Here is a 22214-nt window from a genome sequence, read left to right as displayed (position 1 = left end):
ATTCCAAGTCAAAATTCTGAATAATATTGTGTGCACATTTTTGCTTTTGTACTTGTTTTCCAGTTGATTTTTCTTACCATTTATGCATTTTACTTTAATTAGGAGGAAGGCGTCGATTTGATGAATCGTGAAACTGCCCGTGAGCGGTAAGTGTACTTCCTACTTAACCACTTCAATACAGGGCACTTATACACCTTCCTGCCCAGACCAATTTTCAGCTTTCAGTGCTGTCGCAGTTTGAATGACAATTGTGTGGTCATCCAACACTGTACCCAAACAAAATTTTTATCATTTTGTTCCCACAAATAGAGCTTTCTTTTGGTGGTATTTGATCACCTCTGCGTTTTTTATTTTTTGCTAAACAAATAAAAAAAGATGAAAAATTTTGAAAAAAATAAAAGTTTTGCTTTTGTTACTGTTAAAAATTTTTTGTAAATAAGTAAGTTTTCCTCTTTCACTGATGGGCACTGACAATGGGCACTGGTATGCGGCACTGATGGGCATTGATAGGCGGCACTGATGGGCACTCATGGGTGGCACTGGTGGGCACTGATAGGCGACACTGGGCACTGAAAGGCTATAAAGATGGGTTCTTATGGGTGGCACTGATAGGCGGCACTGCTGGCCACTAATACGTGGCACTGATGGGCACCATCCCTGGTGGCACTGGCAGTGGTAGGCATTGTAAGTGGGCACTGATTGGTAGCTGCCTGGGCATTGATTGGCAGCTGCCTGGGCACAGATCAGTACAGATCAGTATTTCCCCGGTGGTCCAGTGTGGATAGCTTCCCTGGTGGTCCTGGGTAGGATCCGGGGGGGGGCTGTGTTGGTAAACAATCAGCACAGACCCCCCCTGTCAGGAGAGCAGCCGATCGGCTCTCCTCTACTCGCGTCTGTCAGACGCGAGTGAGGAAAAGCCAATCACCGGTTCTTCCTATTTACATCGTGATCAGCCGTGATTGGACACGGCTGATCATGTGGTAAAGAGTCTCCGTCAGAGACTCTTTACCTAGATCGGTGTTGCTGGATGTCAAACTGACACCCCGCAACAACGCTCGCCGCGATGCGCGCCGCCATATGACGCCCAGTCAGGATATCGAAACCACTTTGCCGCCATCATTCTGCTATATGGCGGGCGGCAAGTGGTTAAATAAGAAATCTTATGCTTTACTAACATTTTTATGTTCTAATATATAGAGGTCCATCCTGGCCTCAGTTCCAGTTTTTTATTGGAACTTAGGTTTAACCAGAAATTGAAATTAAATATTTCTATCGTTGATATGAAATGTATGCATACATGGGCTTCTTGAGTAGGGGCCTGTTCAAACTTCAGCTGGTTAGGGTCAGTAGAGGGCGGTGTGGTGTGCGATTCAATGTATCGCACACCTTTTCTTTTTTTTCACTGTTCAAGTTCAACTCTGAACTTTGAAGTGTACGATGATGTGCTGCTCTGCTGTACAGCGATGAGCGATTCTGTAAAACACGCTGCTAGAAAATGCAGCATGTCTGCATTTTATCACAGCTTCCAGCTGTGTTGCAGTGTGAATAGGACACACAGAAAACAATTTGTTTTTTGTGTGTACTAGCAGCGACCGGTGTTTTACAGTGCAACACTAAGGGAATATAGTAACTCATAAGAGACAGTTGAGATCTTTTCAGAGCCTGGACCGGCTTTAGGGTCACAGGAGTGCATAAAGAACTGCACTCCTGTGATTTCCAGAAGTATAGCCAAAATAGCTTTAGAACTAGAATTCTCTTTTAAAGCACGTCTAAACCCAAGGATAAAAAAAATGTACTGTTGCAGCTTACCTGTTCTTAGATTTGGTGGCTGCATTACTTTTTTCAGAATTTTTAAACTTTTTATTCTTTTGATTCTGCCAACATACTTCTTGTCCTATGGTCAGGGCACTTTCTTTACCATATCTATGGGGGAACAGTGTTGTCACCCTACAATAGGACTGTAGAACACCTTTCCCTCTCCTATTCTCCATATCCATGTAGTCCCACAGAGAAAGCTGTAAAAAATGCAAACTGAAAACAGCCAGCCCAGGTAGAGTGTACAGGATGTTATCAGCTCACAAGATTTCTGGCAGGATTAAAGCTTCATAAAACTGTTGGTAATAGCTTTTTGTAATAGTGTTTTAGGAGTGTTTTAAGATCGTTTGTGTTTTATTATTGTTTTTGAAGTTAGGCTTCCATGCACACTAGCATTTTTTTTTAAGCTCCTGGAAGATTTTATTAGCATTTTTTCTCTGCTCCTAGAAGCTAAATAGGATAACACTATGTGTCCATGCGCACTAGTTTAGGCTATAAGTGTTTTTTGAGTTTCAGCATCTAGGAACAGAAATAAAAATGTTTTTGTAGCGTTTCTTGGAGCGTTTTTCTAGCAGAAACACTCCTAAACTTTTTTTGAGCTTTTTTTTTTTTTTTTTTTTTTTCTTTTACTGCAAAAACGATACTACAAAAAGCATTTTTTCCAGTGTTTTTTTTAGCTTAATCAAAACGCTAGTGTGCATAGAGCCTAGAAGGGGGAAAAAAAGGACCAAAAAAACACTATTCATATAGTTTAGTAGCATTTCTACTGGAAAAACGCTCCAAGAAACTACAAGAACTATTTTTTTCTGCTCCTAGATGCTGAAGCTCAAAAAATACTAATCACCTAAAGTAGTGTGTATGTACATATAGGATAACACTATTTAGCTTCTAGGAGCTTAAACAAAATGCTAGTGTGCATGGGGCCTTACAGTGTTTTTTTTTTTTTTGTTTTTTTTTTGTTTTTTGCTTTTATTGAAATGACACAACAAAACTCTTTCAATGGTGTATTTAGCAGACCGAAAGGGAATACAAGAAGTTTGAAGTTTGGATTTACGTACTCTTTAGTTCTCTGAGTCAAAACCATCTTATCTTGCATGTATGGCCGCATTAAATTTGTGTCTGAGTTTTCGATAGATGTAGGTTTAGCAGGAATAAGGTGTACGTTTTTGTTTTTTTTGTTTTTTAACTAAAGCTGACCTTAAAGTAATCGATTGTTTTAAGATTTACTTTCACTGTGTTTGTACACAACATCCTTTTGTTTATAACACTGGTGCTATAGTATGTGTAAGATTTTATATTTATTGCTTGGAGCTTTGTAGAACCCTCTTGGGGATGTGGTAAACCAGAATGCTTTGTCATATAAACAGTGTTGAAGCAGTGTAGGAAAATATTCATCTAGTATCAACATGGAAATAGTTATTCCCCATGTTTATACAGTACATGGGTTCAGAATACATAAGACCCCTTCACATACAGTTTATGTGCCTAAGCATTACCTGTTTTAGTGGCAAGGTGTACCACCTTGCAGAGTATCTCCCCAAATTTGTTTTTAAAATGACTTCTTGCTTATTCTTTATCTATAGATAACATAAGAAATACACTAGTAGGAAAATAATATCTGAGAAAATCTGTACCAAGTGAAATGCAGAGGGCTGCCTTTGTTGCTTGGCTGTATTTGGCTTTACTACACAGTCACTGATCCAGAATAAACTTGCAAATTAGAAACTCGGGGTGAATTCAAAACTTCTGATCCAGTGTTTCAACGTTTTTTGCCTCAAAGTATTGAAGCCACTGGATTGACATGACAGCCAGTCAATTTTTAGAACCTTTGTTGGGTATTTTTAGAAGATATTCTCCTGTTTTAGGTTTCCTTAAAGCATATGTTTCTTCTTTAACTATTTTGTTGTCTCCTGTGAGATGCAGAAATCTTTTGCTTACTCATCATATCATGTTTGTGTGTGGCTAAATCTTTTAACTTGTTGAGGACACTGGGTAGGCCACACACACCAAAAAAAAACAAAAACGGAATTGAAGTACACAAGGGGTGTGTAGCACGTCCTGATCATCTGCATCACTGCCTTTTACCCCTCCTACTTGCTGGCAATTTCCAGCTCTTTAAATGAAAGCCAGGAGTCGCTGTGTAAATAAAGCAAAAAATAAGTAAAAAAATTACCATCTGATTAGTGTTAATTTTGTCACTATTTTTAGTCGACTAAAACAATTATGACTAAAACTAAAATGGCATATTATTTAAAAGACTATGACTAAAACTGAGGCTCCGTTTGCACTACTGCAACCTGAAAGAGCAACTTTGCTAGGCGACTTGATGCGACTTAAGTACTACTTTGATGCAACTTTGTCTTGTGCAGGTATGCAGAGATAACAGCATACAGGAAGATGCCATGCACTGCCTGGGTAATCTTTCTCTAATGTTGGATTCATATCACATCAATATATATGAGGATCTGACTTGGAGGCTACTTCCATTTAAGTCTATGGGCACAAGTCGGACAGAAGTTGCCTTGAAGTAGTACAGGAACCTTTTCTAAAGACTGAGCGACTTCAGTAGTGCTAATTAACCACTTGCTTACTGGTCACTTAAAACCTCCCTCCTGCCCAGGCCAATTTTCAGTGCTGTTAGACTTTGACAATTGCGTTGTCATGCAACACTGTACCCAAATGAAATTTTTTATCATTTTTTTTTTTCACACAAATAGAGCTTTCTTTTGGTGGTATTTTAATCACTACTGGGTTTTTTTTATTTTTTGCTAAACAAACAAAAAAAGACGGAGGAAAAAAAAAAAAAACATGTTTCTTTATCGTACATCACGGGACACAGAGCACCATAATAATGACTGTGGGTTATACGCTTACCTTTAGGTGATTGGACACTGGCAACCAATAGTAAGACGGTTCCTCCCATATAACCCCTCCCACACCGGAAGGACCTCAGTTTTTTCGCCAGTGTCTTGAAGGTGATGGTCATGGCTGTTGAAGCTCTTCAAATTTCTTCAAAAAATGTCCCATTGAGGACGTTCTAATCGGATCCATTCGGATGGCTTACTAAGCTAAAGTGGATGGTACCCGAACCTCGGCTCAAGAACGAGGTGTTGCTTGTAATGTGTCCTATTTAGGCGCTGGACCCTTGTTAAAAGTTGGTATTCCTGGTCTGCCTTGCCCAAGGAAACCACAAAGGGTTCTTTACAGGTCCAGGGGTGTGGACCCCAATATATGGGGGACCCGGTCCCTGAAGGTCCTTAGAGGCGCTACCCGCCGTGATGGGGGAAGATTGGGCCTGGCAAGACAGGCCCTGCTGCATGGGATGGTGAGTACTCCCCTTTGGGGTCCTTTTATATATAGATATATATATTTCCCCCTTTTTGTTTTTTAAAACTGCCAGACTAAGCCTTGATCCGGTGTCCGGGGTTAAAGAGGGCCGGTTGGCGCGCATTTTTAAAATTTGGCGTGCGCGCCGCTAGCGTGTGAGTGCGCCGCTGGTGTGTGCGTGCGCCACTACTGTCCACGTCATGGCGCCGCGTGCATCAGGACAGCGCATGCACCGTGCGGTGGGCGGGTTGCCGGCCACTGATGCACGCGCTCGCTTCCCTACTAGGGCTTATAGGCATGGAGCTCCTGGTGTGCGCATGGAGGCAGAGCGAATGGTGGGCACGTGAGTCTGATGGTCTTGGACACTACGGTGACAGGTTAAAAGACTGGTTGTAGTTTGGGGGGGGAGTACTCCTTGGTTATTTCTCGTATGTAAGCAATGTCTTCCAAAAAACGAGGAACAGGGAACAAGGCAAGCCCAGGGGTAAGAGTCCCTCCAAAAAAAGCAGGGGACCAACCCCATATTTATGCAGCCTCCGTCTCTACTGAAGGACCTGCAGTTTCTGACCTGGCTGAGCCATTGCACTTGTCAGGCATAGTAGCCATTACCAATGTACCTGCCTCGGCTTATGTTACAAAGGATGATTTGGCATCTGCCTTAGCGGGTCTTGAAGGCAAAATAGCTGGCATAATTGCCTCTGTAACGCAGGGGGGAAGGAAGCATAATAGATCTCCCTCCCCTGAGCCTGGGCCAAGTGGTGAGTCACTAGAGCCCCAGGACTCTTACAGCCAGATGGGTCCAGGTGACCTGGAACCAGAATGGGCAGAGGATCCAGAGGAGGTAGTCATAAAGGACCAAGAGGTAGGAGAGGCTGAGGACTCTGGCTCTGAAGAGCCAATTTCAGCCTCCCATTGCCAGAAATTGTTCAATCTCTAATGGAGATGGTACGAATTGGGTTTAAGTTACCCCCGGTTCAGGAGTCTACACTCTCCTGTTCCACTCTGGGATCTTTGCGACCTAAACAAATTTACCAAGCCTTTCCCTTGCATCCGTTACTGGAGCAGGTGGTTTATGCGGACTGGGAGCATCCTGACAGAATATACTTACCTCCCAAAAGGTTTTCTATTTTATACCCTATGGAGGAAAAGTTCAGGAAGAAATGGAGCACTCCTTTTGGTAGACGCCGCCATATCTTCTGTAAATAAAAATTTAACCTGTCCAGTGGATAATGCCCAGGTTTTCAAGGATCCGGCTGATAAGAAGCTAGAGTCCTTATTAAAGGCCTCCTTCTCGGTTGCCAGTGCAGCAGTTCAGCCTGCTGTTGCAGCCATTGGGATTTGTCAATCCCCAAAGAATCGCTTTAAGAGGTTAGTGAAGAACATACCTTGCCAAGAGGAATCTGCTGAGGAACTGTCAGAGATCCCTCATGCCTTGTGTTTTGCGGTAGACGCTTTAAAGGACTCAATCCAACAGATGTCTCATTGTGCGTTACTATCAGTTCATATGCGCAGAGTATTGTGGCTAAAGAACTGGTCTGCTGAGACGCCATGTAAAAGGCTACTTGCTGCTTTTCCGTTTCATGGAGAGCTCCTGTTTGGCGAAGATCTGGATAAATATATCCAGAAGATCTCTAGAGGAAAGAGCGCTCTGCTTCCTATTAAAAAGAAGGGGAAGCAGCCTTCCTACAAGATTCCTAATCCCCCAGGGCCTGGTGCCTCTTCCCCTAAGCGGTATCGACGGCCTCAGCCATCTGGGTTTAAAATACCTCAGGGTCAGAAAAAACCCTGGACCCAAAAGCCATCCAAGCCCAACTCCAAGTCTACCTTGTGAAGGGGCGCCCCCGCTCTCGCGGGTGGGGGGCAGGCTTCGGCTGTTCGGGGAGGCCTGGGAAGAACTGGTTCAAGACAGATGGGTCATTTTCACTGTAAAATACGGTTACAGAATAGAGTTCCGGGAGGTTCCCCCGAACCGCTTTCTACACTCAAGGGTTCCGGCGGATCCAGAGAAAAGAAGATGCCTATTCCTAGCTTTACACCATCTGCTGTTGCAGGGAGTAATTGAAAAGGTCCCGCACGAGGAAAGATTCAAGGGGTTTTACTCAAACCTATTCACCGTGCCGAAACCAAATGGGGAACTAAGGCCCATTTTGGACCTCAAGGCTCTTAACTTCTTTTTAGACGTCCGATCCTTCCGTATGGAGTTGGTTCGTTCAGTAATAAGGTCCCTGAGAAAGGGAGACTATTTGGCATCCATAGATATCAAGGACGCGTACCTTCATGTGCCAATTTTCGGTCCACACCAAAGGTTCTTGCGCTTCGCTGTAGAGGGCAGTCATTTCCAGTTTGTAGCACTGCCCTTCGATCTAGCCACGGCTCCCAGGGTTTTCACAAAGATTCTGGCCCCAGTGTTGGCTTCCCTAAGATCTCAATGAGTTTCCATAATAGGATATCTGGACGATCTACTTCTAAGGGAATGTTCTCGCCCTATGCTAGTTCTAAACATGTCAAGAACAGTGCAGGTTTTACAACGCCTAGGTTGGATACTGAATTTGGACAAGTCAGCTCTTTGTCCGACCCAAGCCTTGGTGTAACTGGGTCTGGTCTTGGACACCGCCCAAGAAAGTGTTTCTTCCTCCCTTAAAGGTCGCCTCCATAGTGGAACTTGTACAGAAGGTGAAAAAAGAACCAACACCTTCTGTTCGGCTGTGCATGAGGTTATTGGGCAAGATGGTGTCGGCTTTCAGAGCAGTGCCATATGCACAGTTCCACTCCAGAGTGTTCCAGAACAGTATCCTGAAGGCCTGGGACAAGTCTGCTCAAACCTTGGATCAACCTATGGTTCTATCTCCACAGGTTCTATGGAGCCTCTCTTGGTGGCTAAGAACCAGCAACCAAGAACAGGGAAGTCTTTCCCACCAGTGGCCTGGGAAGTCTTTCCCACCAGTGGCCTGGAAAGTGGTGACCACGGACGCCAGTCTTTTCGGCTGGGGAGCAGTCCTAGAGGAAGCATCTGCTCAGGGAGTATGGTCCCAGACAGAAAGGACTCTGCCCATCAATCTCTTGGAGATCCGGGCAGCTGGTCTGGCCCTGCGATTCTGGACGTCCAGGTTGCGGGGTTTTCCTGTCTGACAGTTCAGTCCGACAACTCCACAGTAGTGGCATATATCAACCGCAAGGGAGGTACCAGGAGTCGGGCAGCCAAAAGAGAAGTGAATCATATACTAACCTGGGCAGAAAAATGTGCCGTTTCTGTCGGCAGTGTTTATCCCGGGGGTGGACAATTGGCAGGCGGACTTCCTGAGTCGCCAGAAATTGTTACCAGGGGAATGGTCCCTGCATCCCAAGGTTTTTCTACAGATCTGCCAATACTGGGGGACCCCAGATGTGGATCTGCTGGCATCCAGATTCAATGCCAAACTAGACAGGTTTGTATCCAGGACCAAGGATCCGCTTGCTGTCGGGATAGACGTATTAGTGGTTCCTTGGGATCAGTATTCCCTGATATATGCCTTTCCTCCAATCCAGATTCTGCCGCACTTACTACGCAGGATACGGGAGGAACGGAAGCCGGTGATCTTAGTGGCCCCAGTGTGGCCCAGGAGATCATGGTACTCGGAGATTGTGAAATCAGCAGTAGGGGACCCGTTGGTCCTTCCTTGCCGCCCAGACCTGTTGTCTCAAGGGCCCATATTCCATCCTTCTTTATGGTTGCTGAATTGATGGCCTGGCTATTGAGACCAGACTATTGAAAGATCGTGGTATTATGGGTTCAGTCTTGTCCACTTTGATAAATGCTAGAAAGTCAGTTTCTAGAGCTATCTATTACAGAGTATGGAAGTCATACATTTCTTGGTGTGGGAAAAGGAAATGGGACCCTCGTAGGTATACGATTGGAAGAGTTCTTGCCTTTCTCCAAACAGGAGTAGACTTGCAGCTTGCTTTAGGGACAATTAAGGGACAGATTTCGGCCTTATCGTTTTTTTTTCCAGAGACCAATTGCATCCCATACTTTGGTGCGAACCTTTGTGAAGGGAGTAACGCACCTGAGGCCACCGCTTAAACTACCTTTATGTCCTTGGGACCTAAATTTGGTACTTTCAGCCTTACAGAGTCAGCCCTTTGAACCTATTAGGCATATTCCTTTTGTCCTATTGACCAGGAAATTAGTTTTCTTAGTGGCTATAACATCGGCTAGAAGGGTGTCAGAATTAGCCACTCTTTCTTGCAAGGAACCTTTCATGGTTCTTCATCAGGACAGGGTGGTCATGCATCCTCGTCCAGATTTTTACCGACGGTAGTTTCCAAATTTCATTTGAATCAGGATATCATTTTACCTTCCTTTTTTTCTAACCCTAAAACTAGGGAGGAAAGGTCGCTTCACTCACTGGATGTGGTGAGAGCGATAAAGGTTTACTTGGAAATGTCAGCTCCCTTTCGGAAAACTGACTTTTTTTTTGTCTTGCCTGAGGGTCCTAAAAGAGGACAGCCGGCAACAAGTTCATCTATATCCAGGTGGATTTGCCAGACTATTGTCCAGGAGTATGGATTAAAGCACAGGGTTCCACCCTGGGATTTAAGAGCACACTCCACTAGAGGGGTTAGTGCATCATGGGCAGTTCGCCAACAGGTGTCTATGGCTCAGGTTTGCAAAGCAGCCGTTTGGTCTTCAGTCCATACATTCACCAGGTTTTATCAGGTGGATGTGAGATCTCAAAATGAGACTGGTTTTGGCCACAGCGTATTGCAGGCTGCTTTATAATCTCAGACCGTTGGGCCTAGGAATGATGTGTTTCCCCCCCCTCAGATGCATTGCTTTAGGACATCCCACATAGTCCTTATTATGGTGCTCTGTGTCCCGTGATGTACGATGAAGAAAAATGGATTTTTAAAACAGCTTACCTGTAAAATCCTTTTCTTGGAGTACATCACGGGACACAGAGGGATCGTCATTGCTTGCTACAAAACTGAGGTCCTCTCGGTGTGGGAGGGGTTATATGGGAGGAACCGTCTTACTATTGGTTGCCAGTGTCCAATCACCTAAAGGTAAGCGTATAACCCACATAGTCATTATTATGGTGCTCTGTGTCCTGTGATGTACTCCAAGAAAAGGATTTTACAGGTAAGCTGTTTTAAAAATCCATTTTTCATAGTTTGTTATAAAATTTTGCAAACAGCTCATTTTTCTCCTTCATTGATATGCGCTAATAAGGCTGCACTGGTGGGCACTGATGGGCTGCACAGATAAGGCGGCACTGATGGGTGGCACTGATGGGCAGCACTGGTGATGAGGCACTGATTGGTTCTATTGAACTGGCCGATACCGCCCGACATTCGGCCCGTGTGTACTAGGTTTAAGTTTACAATAATCAGCCTTTATTAAGTTCTTCTTCCCCCTTCTCCCTTAATCATTTTTTTTCTGCTGATTTTTTTTTTTTTTGTTTTATTTTCTATTTTTTAACTATTTAAACTTATTCTGTGTTTTTTTGGTTTTTTTTTTGGTTTGTGTGTCACTTTTTAAAAAAAAAAAAATCAAACTGAAAAACAAAACCTTTTATTTAATGTGTAAATAAGTTTGCATTGCTTGGTATTAGAATGATAATTTTAGTGCCGTTTTAACCAATTCCCGACCCACCACAGTAAATATACTGCGAGCTTGAGGGGGGGGGGGGGACGGGGGGGGGGGCGTGCACGCACAATCGCATACATGTACATCATTGTGCCTGCCCTGGGTTAGGAGCATGCAGCTCGCCCCTCCTGTGACCATATAGACACAGCGGATTACAGTTAACGGTAACCGGGTATCATGTGATCGCTGTGATTGGTTCTTAGATGTGATGGTTCTATTAGTTTTTTCTTTTTTTAGGCTTTCTTCTCATATTTCATCTGGTCAGTAACACTGTTTTTCCAAAGAACAAGCTCTCTTGCAGATATATCCATTACATGGATGAGTCAAACCATGCAACATTGGCAGGGGAGCTTACAATGATCAGCTTTTATTTATTTCTGTAAAACCATTATCCCAAAAGGAAAAACACTGCTGTAACTCGGGGTGGTTAATTAATTTTCCCAAGGGGCTACATGAGAAACTGTGACCCTTGTGGAAGGCCGAACCAAAGTTTAGTAAAAAATATTTTGATTAAACCAGCAGTCTTAGTTGAACACCACTGGACTGGGAAGGTCTGTAAGTATGTAACCATATGAGAAACAAACACCTGGTACTAGGAATAATAGGTACAACTGCTCATGAAATAGTGTGAACACTCACTATTACTAGAAGCAGTAGTGAAGAAAAGTCCTCTGCTATTCTGCTGGTTACAGTGTTGGTGTAGGGCAGGCTAGTAAAAGCAGTTAGGTAGTTGACAGGCATTGGATTTATTGAACTGATCTGTCATTCTGAGTACTCATATGTGACTGACTGGGTCAGGGAGATTACTGACAGAGCTACAAGCATTGTGACTGGAAGGAGAGAGATCCTGACCTGAAGTGAAAACCAGGTGCACGGCTTGTGGGGTTTGCCGTGTGCAGGCGCTAACACAGAAGAACTTGGTTGGGTAGCAGAGTGGCCGGAGAACTGAGCCTCCCCACTGTAACAGTCAGCTTTTCAGGCCCTCTCCTTACAGGCCTTACAGCTTTTCAAACAGACATCTGTCAGCACATCTCTCTGAGAATGTCAGCTGAAGTTGACAGTGGAGGCATCGTGGGCCGGACAGAGACCGCCAAAGGGCCACATGTGGCCCTGGGCCTGCAGTTCGCCCAGATCTGACTTATTAACTATTAGCTGGAGTTTGGCTTCAATTTGTTAGTGTATTTAAATCTGCTGGTACATATAACACTCCCCTCCCCCCAGACTGACAATGCTGCTGCCCAAATGTGCCCCCTTTTCTCCTTCATTCAGAGTGGGGGCACTCTAGTATGGGAGGTGTGTTACTGGCCAGTTCACCAGGTGAAACCAGGGGAAAAAAAAAAAAACTAAAAGAAAACGAATGCAGCCACCATATTTAATGATTGGTAAGCTGCAACTTAATACCATTTTAATTAATGACCTAGGTGTTGCTGAATAAAAAGGTCTGTAGCAGAAATGTAAAAATTGATCTGGTTCATAGGGGTGTACAGGCGTGAGAGTAGTTCAAGACCTGGTGGCCCTATATAATAAGGCTGAGTGGCTGGATTTAAAATCTCCTCATATGTGTTAGAGTGAGGATCAGTGGTGTGCTGTAATTTAGAACAATTATGAGTTTTAACTGGCTTTTTGCAATCTTTCTGTGAAAACTATTAAAGGAGGCCTCACGCCACTCCAGGGCAGGTGGATGAGTTTCCCCTGTGACTTTTTATAACTCTAATGACTTAAAGTGTAAACTCTAATAACTATTTCCTTATTTGCTCCCTTTTGGTCTGTTTTATATGCTGGAAGTAAAAAAATGGGGTGAGTGGCGCTACCCTATTAAAACCGAATGAGTATAGGGAGAATGATAGGTAAGTGAACCTACCTTTAAACAAAAAAGGAGGGGTACCTTAGCTATTGGACTAGATGTGTGTGTGTGTGTGTGTGTGTATGTATCCATCAATATTGGAGTGTAGTAGTATAAGTGATCACACAAAACTTAACATAGACATAATTATACATTTAGTGTGATAAGATAAATGTATGTCAGACCAATGGGCCAGTATTGAAAACCTAAAAACCATACATATATGGTGAAAGTGTTACATAGGTGAAAAATTCAACATAGCCAAATGGATAATTAAAAATAAAAAATAACATAGAATAAAAGAATGGTTTATCAGTTGCAAAAAAATAAATCCCAAACAGATGTGTGTGAAAACTATATAAGTGTAGTCCCACACAAAATGTGTGTTAAGATAAAGAATCAAAATACAAGTCCCAAGAGATAATGCGTATATAACATGAGAATAGTTCCAGAGTAGTCAGATATACAGCTCGTACGGGTGACTTTGGTGCTCAGCAAATCAGGTGACTCGTTGTGCTCCCCCCGTTGGGTCCCCACTCACCAAATGTTGTTACCCCTACAGGAGTGGTAGGCATGTGTGGGTAACCGTGAATGGACTTTCTCCTCAGCTCTCCCAGTGTCCCGTCTGTTGGTCTATCGGGCTCCTGCAGCTGTCTCCCCAAAGTCAGGGGTTATAAACACCGGTCAGCACCTGCCCAAAACTCACTCCAAAGCCTCTCAAGGCTGGGTCCTCATAGGAAGTAAAAAAAGGGCTCCCATGGTGTAGTATTTAAAATAAATTTATTAAGAGTAAATTAAAGTCAATGGCTTCCCATCAAAAGTGTGGAAAGGCTCAAAAAATACTACGATGGTCAGTGTAATGTGTAGGAAGAGCCGGTCCTCAGCGTGCGTTCCAGGCTCCCTACTTCCGCACCGGAAATGACGTAAAAGCGTAGCCTCGGCTTACGCGTTTCGTCATTGGACGTTCTCAAAGGCGGCGCCATCTTTCTATACTTCACATCTAATATAGGCGAACAGACCTGCAAGTTCCTCCCCTTCCCGGAACACAGCGAATAAACACTCAGCGGTGTCATGAAGGCAATAATGTAGGGGATAGAATGTTCATATTCAGCGCACGTCAATCGCCAATTCCCCATAAGATAATCAAACTTGTGTGTGTCCGTTCGTCCTTAATAATCATATTACAGACAAAAGTACATAACAGGCATATACAACATAGTTGATATAAAGGTTATATGCAAAAGTATGCTCACTAACACAGATAAATAGATAACTGGTGCTAGATGGTAAGTTAACAATAAGAAAGTGTCAGGTGGCCGGCCATGGAATTGCAGCTCAAACCGCCGGAATTTTAAGAAGGCTAACAAAGCCAGATACTACCTGGTAAGACTAGTTTAAAGGGTATATATGTAAGGGGGTACTGTATTTAGAGGCATCCTTCCTGGAGCAGGGAAGGACTGCTATATGTGCAAGATGTGCAAAAATATGCACAGTGTGTAAACCGATATTATACTATATGGAGAAGAGAGAGGAAAAAATAGGGTAGCGCCACTCGCCCCATTTTTTTACTTCCATTCACTAAGTTCCCTTGGGAACTGAATAAAGGGGGGGCTGCAACCCGTTACCATCCTGAGTGCGGAGTATACCACAAACCTGACTGTTTTATATGCTGTTTGAAGTGTTATACCTGTTTGATAAGTGCTAAAAAGCTGGAAATTTAGAGCTGTCATGTGTCCTCTGCACACTTCCTACGTTCTGTAAATTGTACTCCTAGTTCTTATCTGGGACTACAGAATGATTAGCCCTTCTATTGTAGAGATCTGCGAGTGAACTTGGCTGAGTAGTCATTGAGGGGGGGCTGACAACAGTCAGTCCACAAAAATTGGAGCTGAGTGCATTTTTGACAGATCAATCGGTATTCTGTACTTTCAGGGTCTGTAAAGAGAAAAAACAAGGGGAACGGGCATATATTGCAGGGATGTGCTAATTTTGCCTTGACATACGCTTTAGGCTCCGTTCACATATATGCGAATTGGGATGTGAACCGCATTCAATTCGCATTGCATGTGAACCAAACCACCTTTCTATGAAGTCCTGTGTGTTTTCTGAGCACCGCGGTGCGGTTCCGATGCACATTCCAGGCTCATTGCCTTCTATGGGAACGCATCTGAATTGCACATCTCATCAGTGTTGAACATGTATGCAATCAGGAAAAAAAAAAAAAAAACAGCGTTACTAGGCCCTTTCGGGTCTGGTATAAATTTTGAGGGGAACCCCCACACCAAATTTTTTGTTAATAATGGCGTGGGTTCCCCCCCTAAAATCCATGCCAGCTCCTTATCCGAGAATGCAGGGGGAGGAGGGATGAGTGAGCGCCCCCTTAAATCATACCAGACCACATGCCCTCAACATGGGGGTAGGTGCTTTGGGGCAGGGGGAGCCCACCCTGAAATACTTTGTCCCCATGCTGATGGGGACAAGAGCCTGTTCCCTACAACCCTGGCCGGTGGTTGTGGGGGTCTGCGGGCAGGGTGCTTATCAGTATCAACAATGTCCCCCAGTGTAGATCCAGCTCAATCACAATGAGAGCTGCTGCCGACCCCCCTCAAAAAAAGAAAAGTGCTGCAGCGGTCATTGGCTCCCGATGTCTGACAGTTCTAAGGAGGTTACCACCCAGTGACATCACCGGGTGGCACCGCCCCATCATCATCATCAATTGGTGCATGCTGGGTCAGTGATGTCACAGGGCAGTGCCGTACTGTTATGTCGCTGGGTGGCCCTGTCCCTTAGCTACTTAAGACCTTGCAGAGGGCATATGGTGGGAGTCAGCGACAGTGCTGCAGGGCTTTATTTTTTTGAGGGGGAGGGGGTGGTGTTAATCGTGATTGATGCTGGATCTATACCGGGGGGGGACACTGTTATTTTTTGTTTTTGTAAAATTGTTTTATTTTTGACAGTTTTTTCTTTTTGGTGAATAAGTACCCCATACTCATTCACATAGGGGGGAAGGCCAGGATCTGAGGGGCCCATTGTTAAGACTTGTTGGCTTTCCACATTTCAATAGGCCCCCTGCCCGCAGACCCCACAACCTCTGACCAGGGTTGTGGGGAAGAGGCCCCTGATTGGTTTCTCTGCAGAGCTGCACCAGATTTTGCACTCTTCAGTTTTAGTAAATCAACCCCCATGTGACAGCACTCTAACTTCTAACCATTTAGACACTGAGCAGTGCCCTGTAGGAAGCAAGAGGGGAAAGCCACACATTCCCCCATACTTATGGAAAGGCCAGGATCTGGGGGCCCCCAGATTTAGATAAGCCACCTGCCTGCAGACCCGCACAACCACTGGCTAGGGAAGAGGCCCTTATCCCATGTACTAGACCCGATATCTGGTATGGATTGTGGGGGAGAGGGGGGGGGGGGTTCACACGTTTTTATTGCCGGCAACGTTTTTCTTTACATTCAGCTGTCGTCTGTTGTTAAGGAAGCGGCGGTTGACTTCTCGGCTCACTCCTCAACAACAAGCTAATGTTAAAGACACCGGTGACCGCCGGCTCCAAAAATTTGCATCTGAACTGCATCTAAATTGCAGCTGAACAGCTGATTTGGAAATTCGCAGTGAAAACTGACAGCACTCTAACTTCTAACCACTGGACACTGAGCAGTGCCCTGTAGGAAGCAAGAAAGTCACACATTCCCCCATACTTGGAAGTTTTTGGTGGGCTGTAATAGTCAGCCCACTAGAGCACATTTGTTTTATCAGAGATTCCAGGGTTCTATGTAAAGTATAAGTGTTTGTGAACAATATTCATTTTATTTATGTATTTATTTTTTGCTTTTATTCAGAGAAGTCCAAGCTGCAATGCAGATGAGCCTCTCCTGGGAAGAAAGCTTCAGTCTGGTAAGATACTGATGTATTTGGACTGCCAGTTAAAGCTTATCCAAAGCCAAACGAAAAACATAGTATAATGCAGCTTACCGGTCCTTACATGAGGTGGCTGCATTTGGTTTCTTTTTTCCAGGCTTTTTTTCCCTTTTAATTTTCACCTGGTAACCATGCAAAAAACACCCTTCTTTTTCCTGGGTGGCTATGTTCACTCTTCCACTGTGTTTAAGGAGACAGCCATGGTTAAACTAAGGCTGAACTTCAAAAGTGCCTACCTTTTATTCATCACCATTAGTAATGGCCAAAATTGCCTTGGTTAATTTTGCCAGGGGTTTGGCAAATCCTTTTCAGAATTCAACAAAGAAAAACTTAGAGGCAAATAGAGGTGAAGCTTGTAGGTAATTTCTGGCCATTTTTAGAGCTAAACTACTGTCACAAAAGGCATGGTAAAACTAAATGCTGCCATGGTTGACATGTACCAATGCAAAAAAATATATAATAAAATAAATTATCATACAGCATTGAGATGTTTTTTTCAGCTGGGGGAGGGAGGGCAATAAAGTGTACAATTCCTTTAAATAACATGCTTGGGGGATGCCTTAAAACTCTCCTTACACATACATTTTTTTTCTACAACAGAAAACTTACACAACAGGATCTTTGCCCATTTGTCAGAGAAGAAAATTGAATTTGGCACATGCATCTTAATTATGCATAGCCAGCTATACAACCCCTGGCAAAAATTATGGAATCGCCAGTCCCTGAGGATGTTCCTTCAGTTGTTTATTGTTGTAGAAATAAAGCAGATCACAGACATGGCCAAAAACTAAAGGCATTTCAAATGGCAACTTTCTGGCTTTAAGAAACACTAAAAGAAATCAAGAAAAATAATTGTGGTGGCCAGTAACAGTTAGATTTATAGAACAAGCACAGGGAATAAATTATGGAATCACTCAACTCTGAGGAAAAAATTATGGAATCATGAAAAACAAACAAACAAAATACCACTCCAACACATCACTAGTACTTTGTTGCACCACCTCTGGCTTTTATAACTGCTTGCAGTCTCTGAGGCATTGACTTAATGAGTGATAAACAGTACTCTTCATCAATCTGGCTCCAGCCTTCTCTGATTGCTGTTGCCAAATCATCTTTGCAGGTTGGAGCCTTGTCATGGACCATTTTCTTTAACTTCCACCACAGATTTTCAATTGGATTGAGATCTGGACTGTTTGTAGGCCATGACATTGACCTTTTATGTGTCTTTCTTAAAGGAATTTTTTTCACAGTTTTTGCTCTATGGCAAGATACATTATCATCTTGATAAATGATTTCATCATCCCCAAACATCCTTTCAATAGATGGGATAAGAAAAGTGTCCAAAATTTCAATGTAAACCTGTGCATTTATTGAAGATTTAATGACAGCCATCTCCCCAGTGCCTTTACCTGACATGCAGCCCCATATCATAATTGACTGTGGAAATTTGCATGTTTTCTTCAGACAGTCGTCTGCATAAATCTCATTGGAACGGCACCAAACAAAAGTTCCAGCATCATCACCTTGCCCAATGCAGATTCGAGATTCATCACTGAATATGACTTTCATCTAATCGTCCACAGTCCACGATTGCCTTTCCTTAGCCCATTGTAACCTTGTTTTTTTGTATTTAGGTGTTAGAGATGGCTTTCTTTTAGCTTTTCTGTATGTAAATCCCATTTCCTTTAGGCAGTTTCTTACAGTTCGGTCACAGATGTTGACTCCAGTTTCCTCCCATTTGTTCCTCATTTGTTTTGTTGTACATTTTCTGTTTTCAAGGCATATTGCTTTAAGTTTTCTGTCTTGACGCTTTGATGTCTTCCTTGGTCTACCAGTATGCTTGCCTTTAACCACCTTTCCATGTTGTTTGTATTTGGTCTATGTTTTAGACACAGCCGACTGTGAACAACCAACATCTTGTGCAACACTGCGTGATGATTTACCCTCTTTACCTACATACTAACAAGCAGATTTAATCTGATGCAGGTGTTAGTGTTTGTAATGAAAATTTACAGGGTGATTCCATAATTTTTTCCTCAAATTTATAGAACAAGCACAGGGAATAAATTATGGAATCACTCAATTCTGAGGAAAAAATTATGGAATCACCCTGTAAATTTTCATTACAAACACTAACACCTGCATCAGATTAAATCTGCTTGTTAGTATGTAGGTAAAGAGGGTAAATCATCACGCAGTGTTGCACAAGATGTTGGTTGTTCACAGTCGGCTGTGTCTAAAACATGGACCAAATACAAACATGGGAAGGTGGTTAAAGGCAAGCATACTGGTAGACCAAGGAAGACATCAAAGCGTCAAGACAGAAAACTTAAAGCAATATGCCTTGAAAACAGAAAATGTACAACAAAACAAATGAGGAACAAATGGGAGGAAACTGGAGTCAACATCTGTGACCGAACTGTAAGAAACCGCCTAAAGGAAATGGGATTTACATACAGAAAAGCTAAAAGAAAGCCATCTCTAACACCTAAATACAAAAAAACAAGGTTACAATGGGCTAAGGAAAGGCAATCGTGAACTGTGGACGATTGGATGAAAGTCATATTCAGTAATGAATCTCGAATCTGCATTGGGCAAGGTGATGATGCTGGAACTTTTGTTTGGTGCCGTTCCAATGAGATTTATGCAGACGACTGTCTGAAGAAAACATGCAAATTTCCACAGTCAATTATGATATGGGGCTGCATGTCAGGTAAAGGCACTGGGGAGATGGTTGTCATTAAATCTTCAATAAATGCACAGGTTTACATTGAAATTTTGGACACTTTTCTTATCCCATCTATTGAAAGGATGTTTGGGGATGATGAAATCATTTATCAAGATGATAATGCATCTTGCCATAGAGCAAAAACTGTGAAAAAATTCCTTGAAGAAAGACACATAAGGTCAATGTCATGGCCTGCAAACAGTCCGGATCTCAATCCAATTGAAAATCTGTGGTGGAAGTTAAAGAAAATGGTCCATGACAAGGCTCCAACCTGCAAAGATGATTTGGCAACAGCAATCAGAGAAGGCTGGAGCCAGATTGATGAAGAGTACTGTTTATCACTCATTAAGTCAATGCCTCAGAGACTGCAAGCAGTTATAAAAGCCAGAGGTGGTGCAACAAAGTACTAGTGATGTGTTGGAGTGGTATTTTGTTTGTTTTTCATGATTCCATAATTTTTTCCTCAGAGTTGAGTGATTCCATAATTTATTCCCTGTGCTTGTTCTATAAATCTAACTGTTACTGGCCACCACAATTATTTTTCTTGATTTCTTTTAGTGTTTCTTAAAGCCAGAAAGTTGCCATTTGAAATGCCTTTAGTTGTTGGCCATGTCTGTGATCTGCTTTTTTTCTACAACAATAAACAACTGAAGGAACATCCTCAGGGACTGGTGATTCCATAATTTTTGCCAGGGGTTGTAGTCAGTCGGTCTCAGTGAAGATTATTTTGTTGTATACCATTGTTTATATAACATGTGTTTTTTTTTTCCTTTTTTTTAAAGTGTATGTAAAGACAATTAAAAAAAAAAATACAGAGTATCTCTATGTATTGCTCTGTTTTTCCCTATCTTAAAGACCCCACAACTATAGAAAAATATCTGTTAATATGCCAGAAACGCATTTAGCTCTTCATTTCATTTACAATTCTGGGTGAACATACAGCATTATTGTGGACTGAGTGGTGTCAGCCCTTTCCAGCTTTCTTTTGCTAAACTATTCATTCCATCCTATTGTCTTCATCTCCAAAGCATATTTACAAGATACACAGTGCCTTGAAAAAAATATTCATACCCCTTGAAATTTTCCACATTTTGTCATGTTACGTCCAAAAGCGTAAATTTATATTATGCGGATTTTATGTGATAGACCAACACAAAGTGACACATAATTGTGAAGTGGAAGGAAAATTATAAATGGTTTTCAACATTTTTTTTTTTTTTTTTTTTACAAATAAATATCTGAAAAGTGTTGCCTATATTTGTATTTATCCCCCTTTAGTCTGATACCCATAACTAAAATCTAGTGGAACCAATTGCCTTCAGAAGTCCCCTAATTGGTAAATAGAGTCCACCTGTATGTAATTTTATATCAGTATAAATACAGTTGTTCTGTGAAGACCTCAGAGGTTTGTTGGAGAACCTTAGTGAACAAACAGCATCATGAAGGCCAAGGAACACACCAGACAGGTCAGGGATAAAGTTGTGGAGAAGTTTAAAGCAGGGTTAGGTTATAAAAAAAATATCCCACGCTTTAAACATCTCAGGAAGCACTGTTCAATCCATCATCCGAAAATGGAAAGAGTATGGCACAACTGCAAACCTACCAAGATGTGGCTGTCCACCTAAACTGACAGGCCAGGCAAAGAGAGCATTAATCAGAGAAGAAGCCAAGAGGCCCATAGTAACCCTGGAGGAGCTGCAGAGATCCACAGTTCAGGTGGGAGAATCTGTCCACAGGACAACTATTAGTTGTGCATTCCACAAATCTGGCCTTTATGGAAAAGTGGCAAGAAGAAAGCCATAAGAAGTCCCATTTGCAGTTTGCAAAAAGTCATGTGGGGTACACAGCAAATGTGGAAGAAGGTGCTCTGGTCAAATGACACCAAAATTTAACATTTTGACCTATAAGCAAACGCTATGCGTGGCAGAGAACTAACCCTGAACACACCAATCCCACCGTTAAACATGGTGGTGGCAGCATCATGTTGTGGGGATGCTTTTCTTCAGCAGGGACAGGGAAGCTGGTCAGAGTTGATGGGAAGATGGTTGGAGCCAAATACAGGGCAATCTTAGACGAAAACCTGTTAGTTTGCAAAAGACTTGAGACTGGGGCTGAGGTTTACCTTTTATCAGGACAACGTATATATTCATATTCATGTGTTAGAATGGCCCAGTCAAAGTCCAGACCTAAATTCAATTGAGAATCTGTGGCAAGACTTGAAAATTGCTGTTCACGGACGCTCTCCATACAATATGACAGAGCTTGAGCTATTTGGCAAAGAAGAATGGGCAAAAATGTCTCTCTCTAGATGTGCAAAGATGGTAGAGACATACCCAAAAAGACTTGCAGCTGTAATTGCAGGGTGGTTCTACAAAGTATTGACTCAGGGGGGCTGAATACAAATGCACTCCACACTTTTCACATATTTGCAAAAAATTTTGAAAACCATTTTTTATCCTCCTTCCACTTCACAATTATGTGCCACTTTGTGTTGTCTATCACATAAAATCCCAATAAAATAAGTTTTTCGTTGGAACATGACAAAATGTGGAAAATTTCAAGGGGTGTGAATACTTTTTCGTTTACAAAGGTTTTTATTAAGTAGCATGGATAAATATATAAAAACAAAACAACTAACAAGCAGTGGAAAAAACGCAATATGTGAGACATAACACAGGATTCAAATCCAAAGTGGAGAGAAAAGAAATTACAGTGAGTAAAATAATACAAAAGGTAAGCTAAACCTCTGTAAGCATGGTAATGTTCAAGTGTTCCTTGAAAAAAAAAAAAAAAGTATAACAATCTGTGAAAAACAATAACCATTAAAAACAAAAGTGTTAGAGGCGACAAAGCCTTGAAACTCTAAAGAGGAACACTGAATTATTATCTATTTACAGCTGCTAAGCCGTAAGGCTGTCAGTCTGTTATGATGTATAGAGAGATTTAGTGTTGTA

The 22214-nt window shown here is 42.5% G+C and overlaps 1 protein-coding gene across 6 annotated transcripts in view; it reads left to right on the top strand.

Annotated features, from left to right (window-relative positions):
- LOC141108021 (PABIR family member 2-like) overlaps positions 1-22214 on the top strand; it is a 102686-nt gene that overhangs the window by 26113 nt on the left and 54359 nt on the right. For all 6 annotated transcript variants that reach the window (XM_073599192.1, XM_073599189.1, XM_073599191.1 and 3 more), the window contains 2 exons: positions 103-146; positions 16454-16508. In XM_073599192.1, the coding sequence (XP_073455293.1) occupies positions 103-146; positions 16454-16508 (99 nt within the window). The remainder of the gene's footprint in view (positions 1-102; positions 147-16453; positions 16509-22214) is intronic.

This window comes from Aquarana catesbeiana, linkage group LG09 (genome assembly GCF_042186555.1).
Source record: "Aquarana catesbeiana isolate 2022-GZ linkage group LG09, ASM4218655v1, whole genome shotgun sequence".
Taxonomy (NCBI): domain Eukaryota; kingdom Metazoa; phylum Chordata; class Amphibia; order Anura; family Ranidae; genus Aquarana; species Aquarana catesbeiana.
This window is presented reverse-complemented; position numbering and strand designations above follow the sequence as displayed.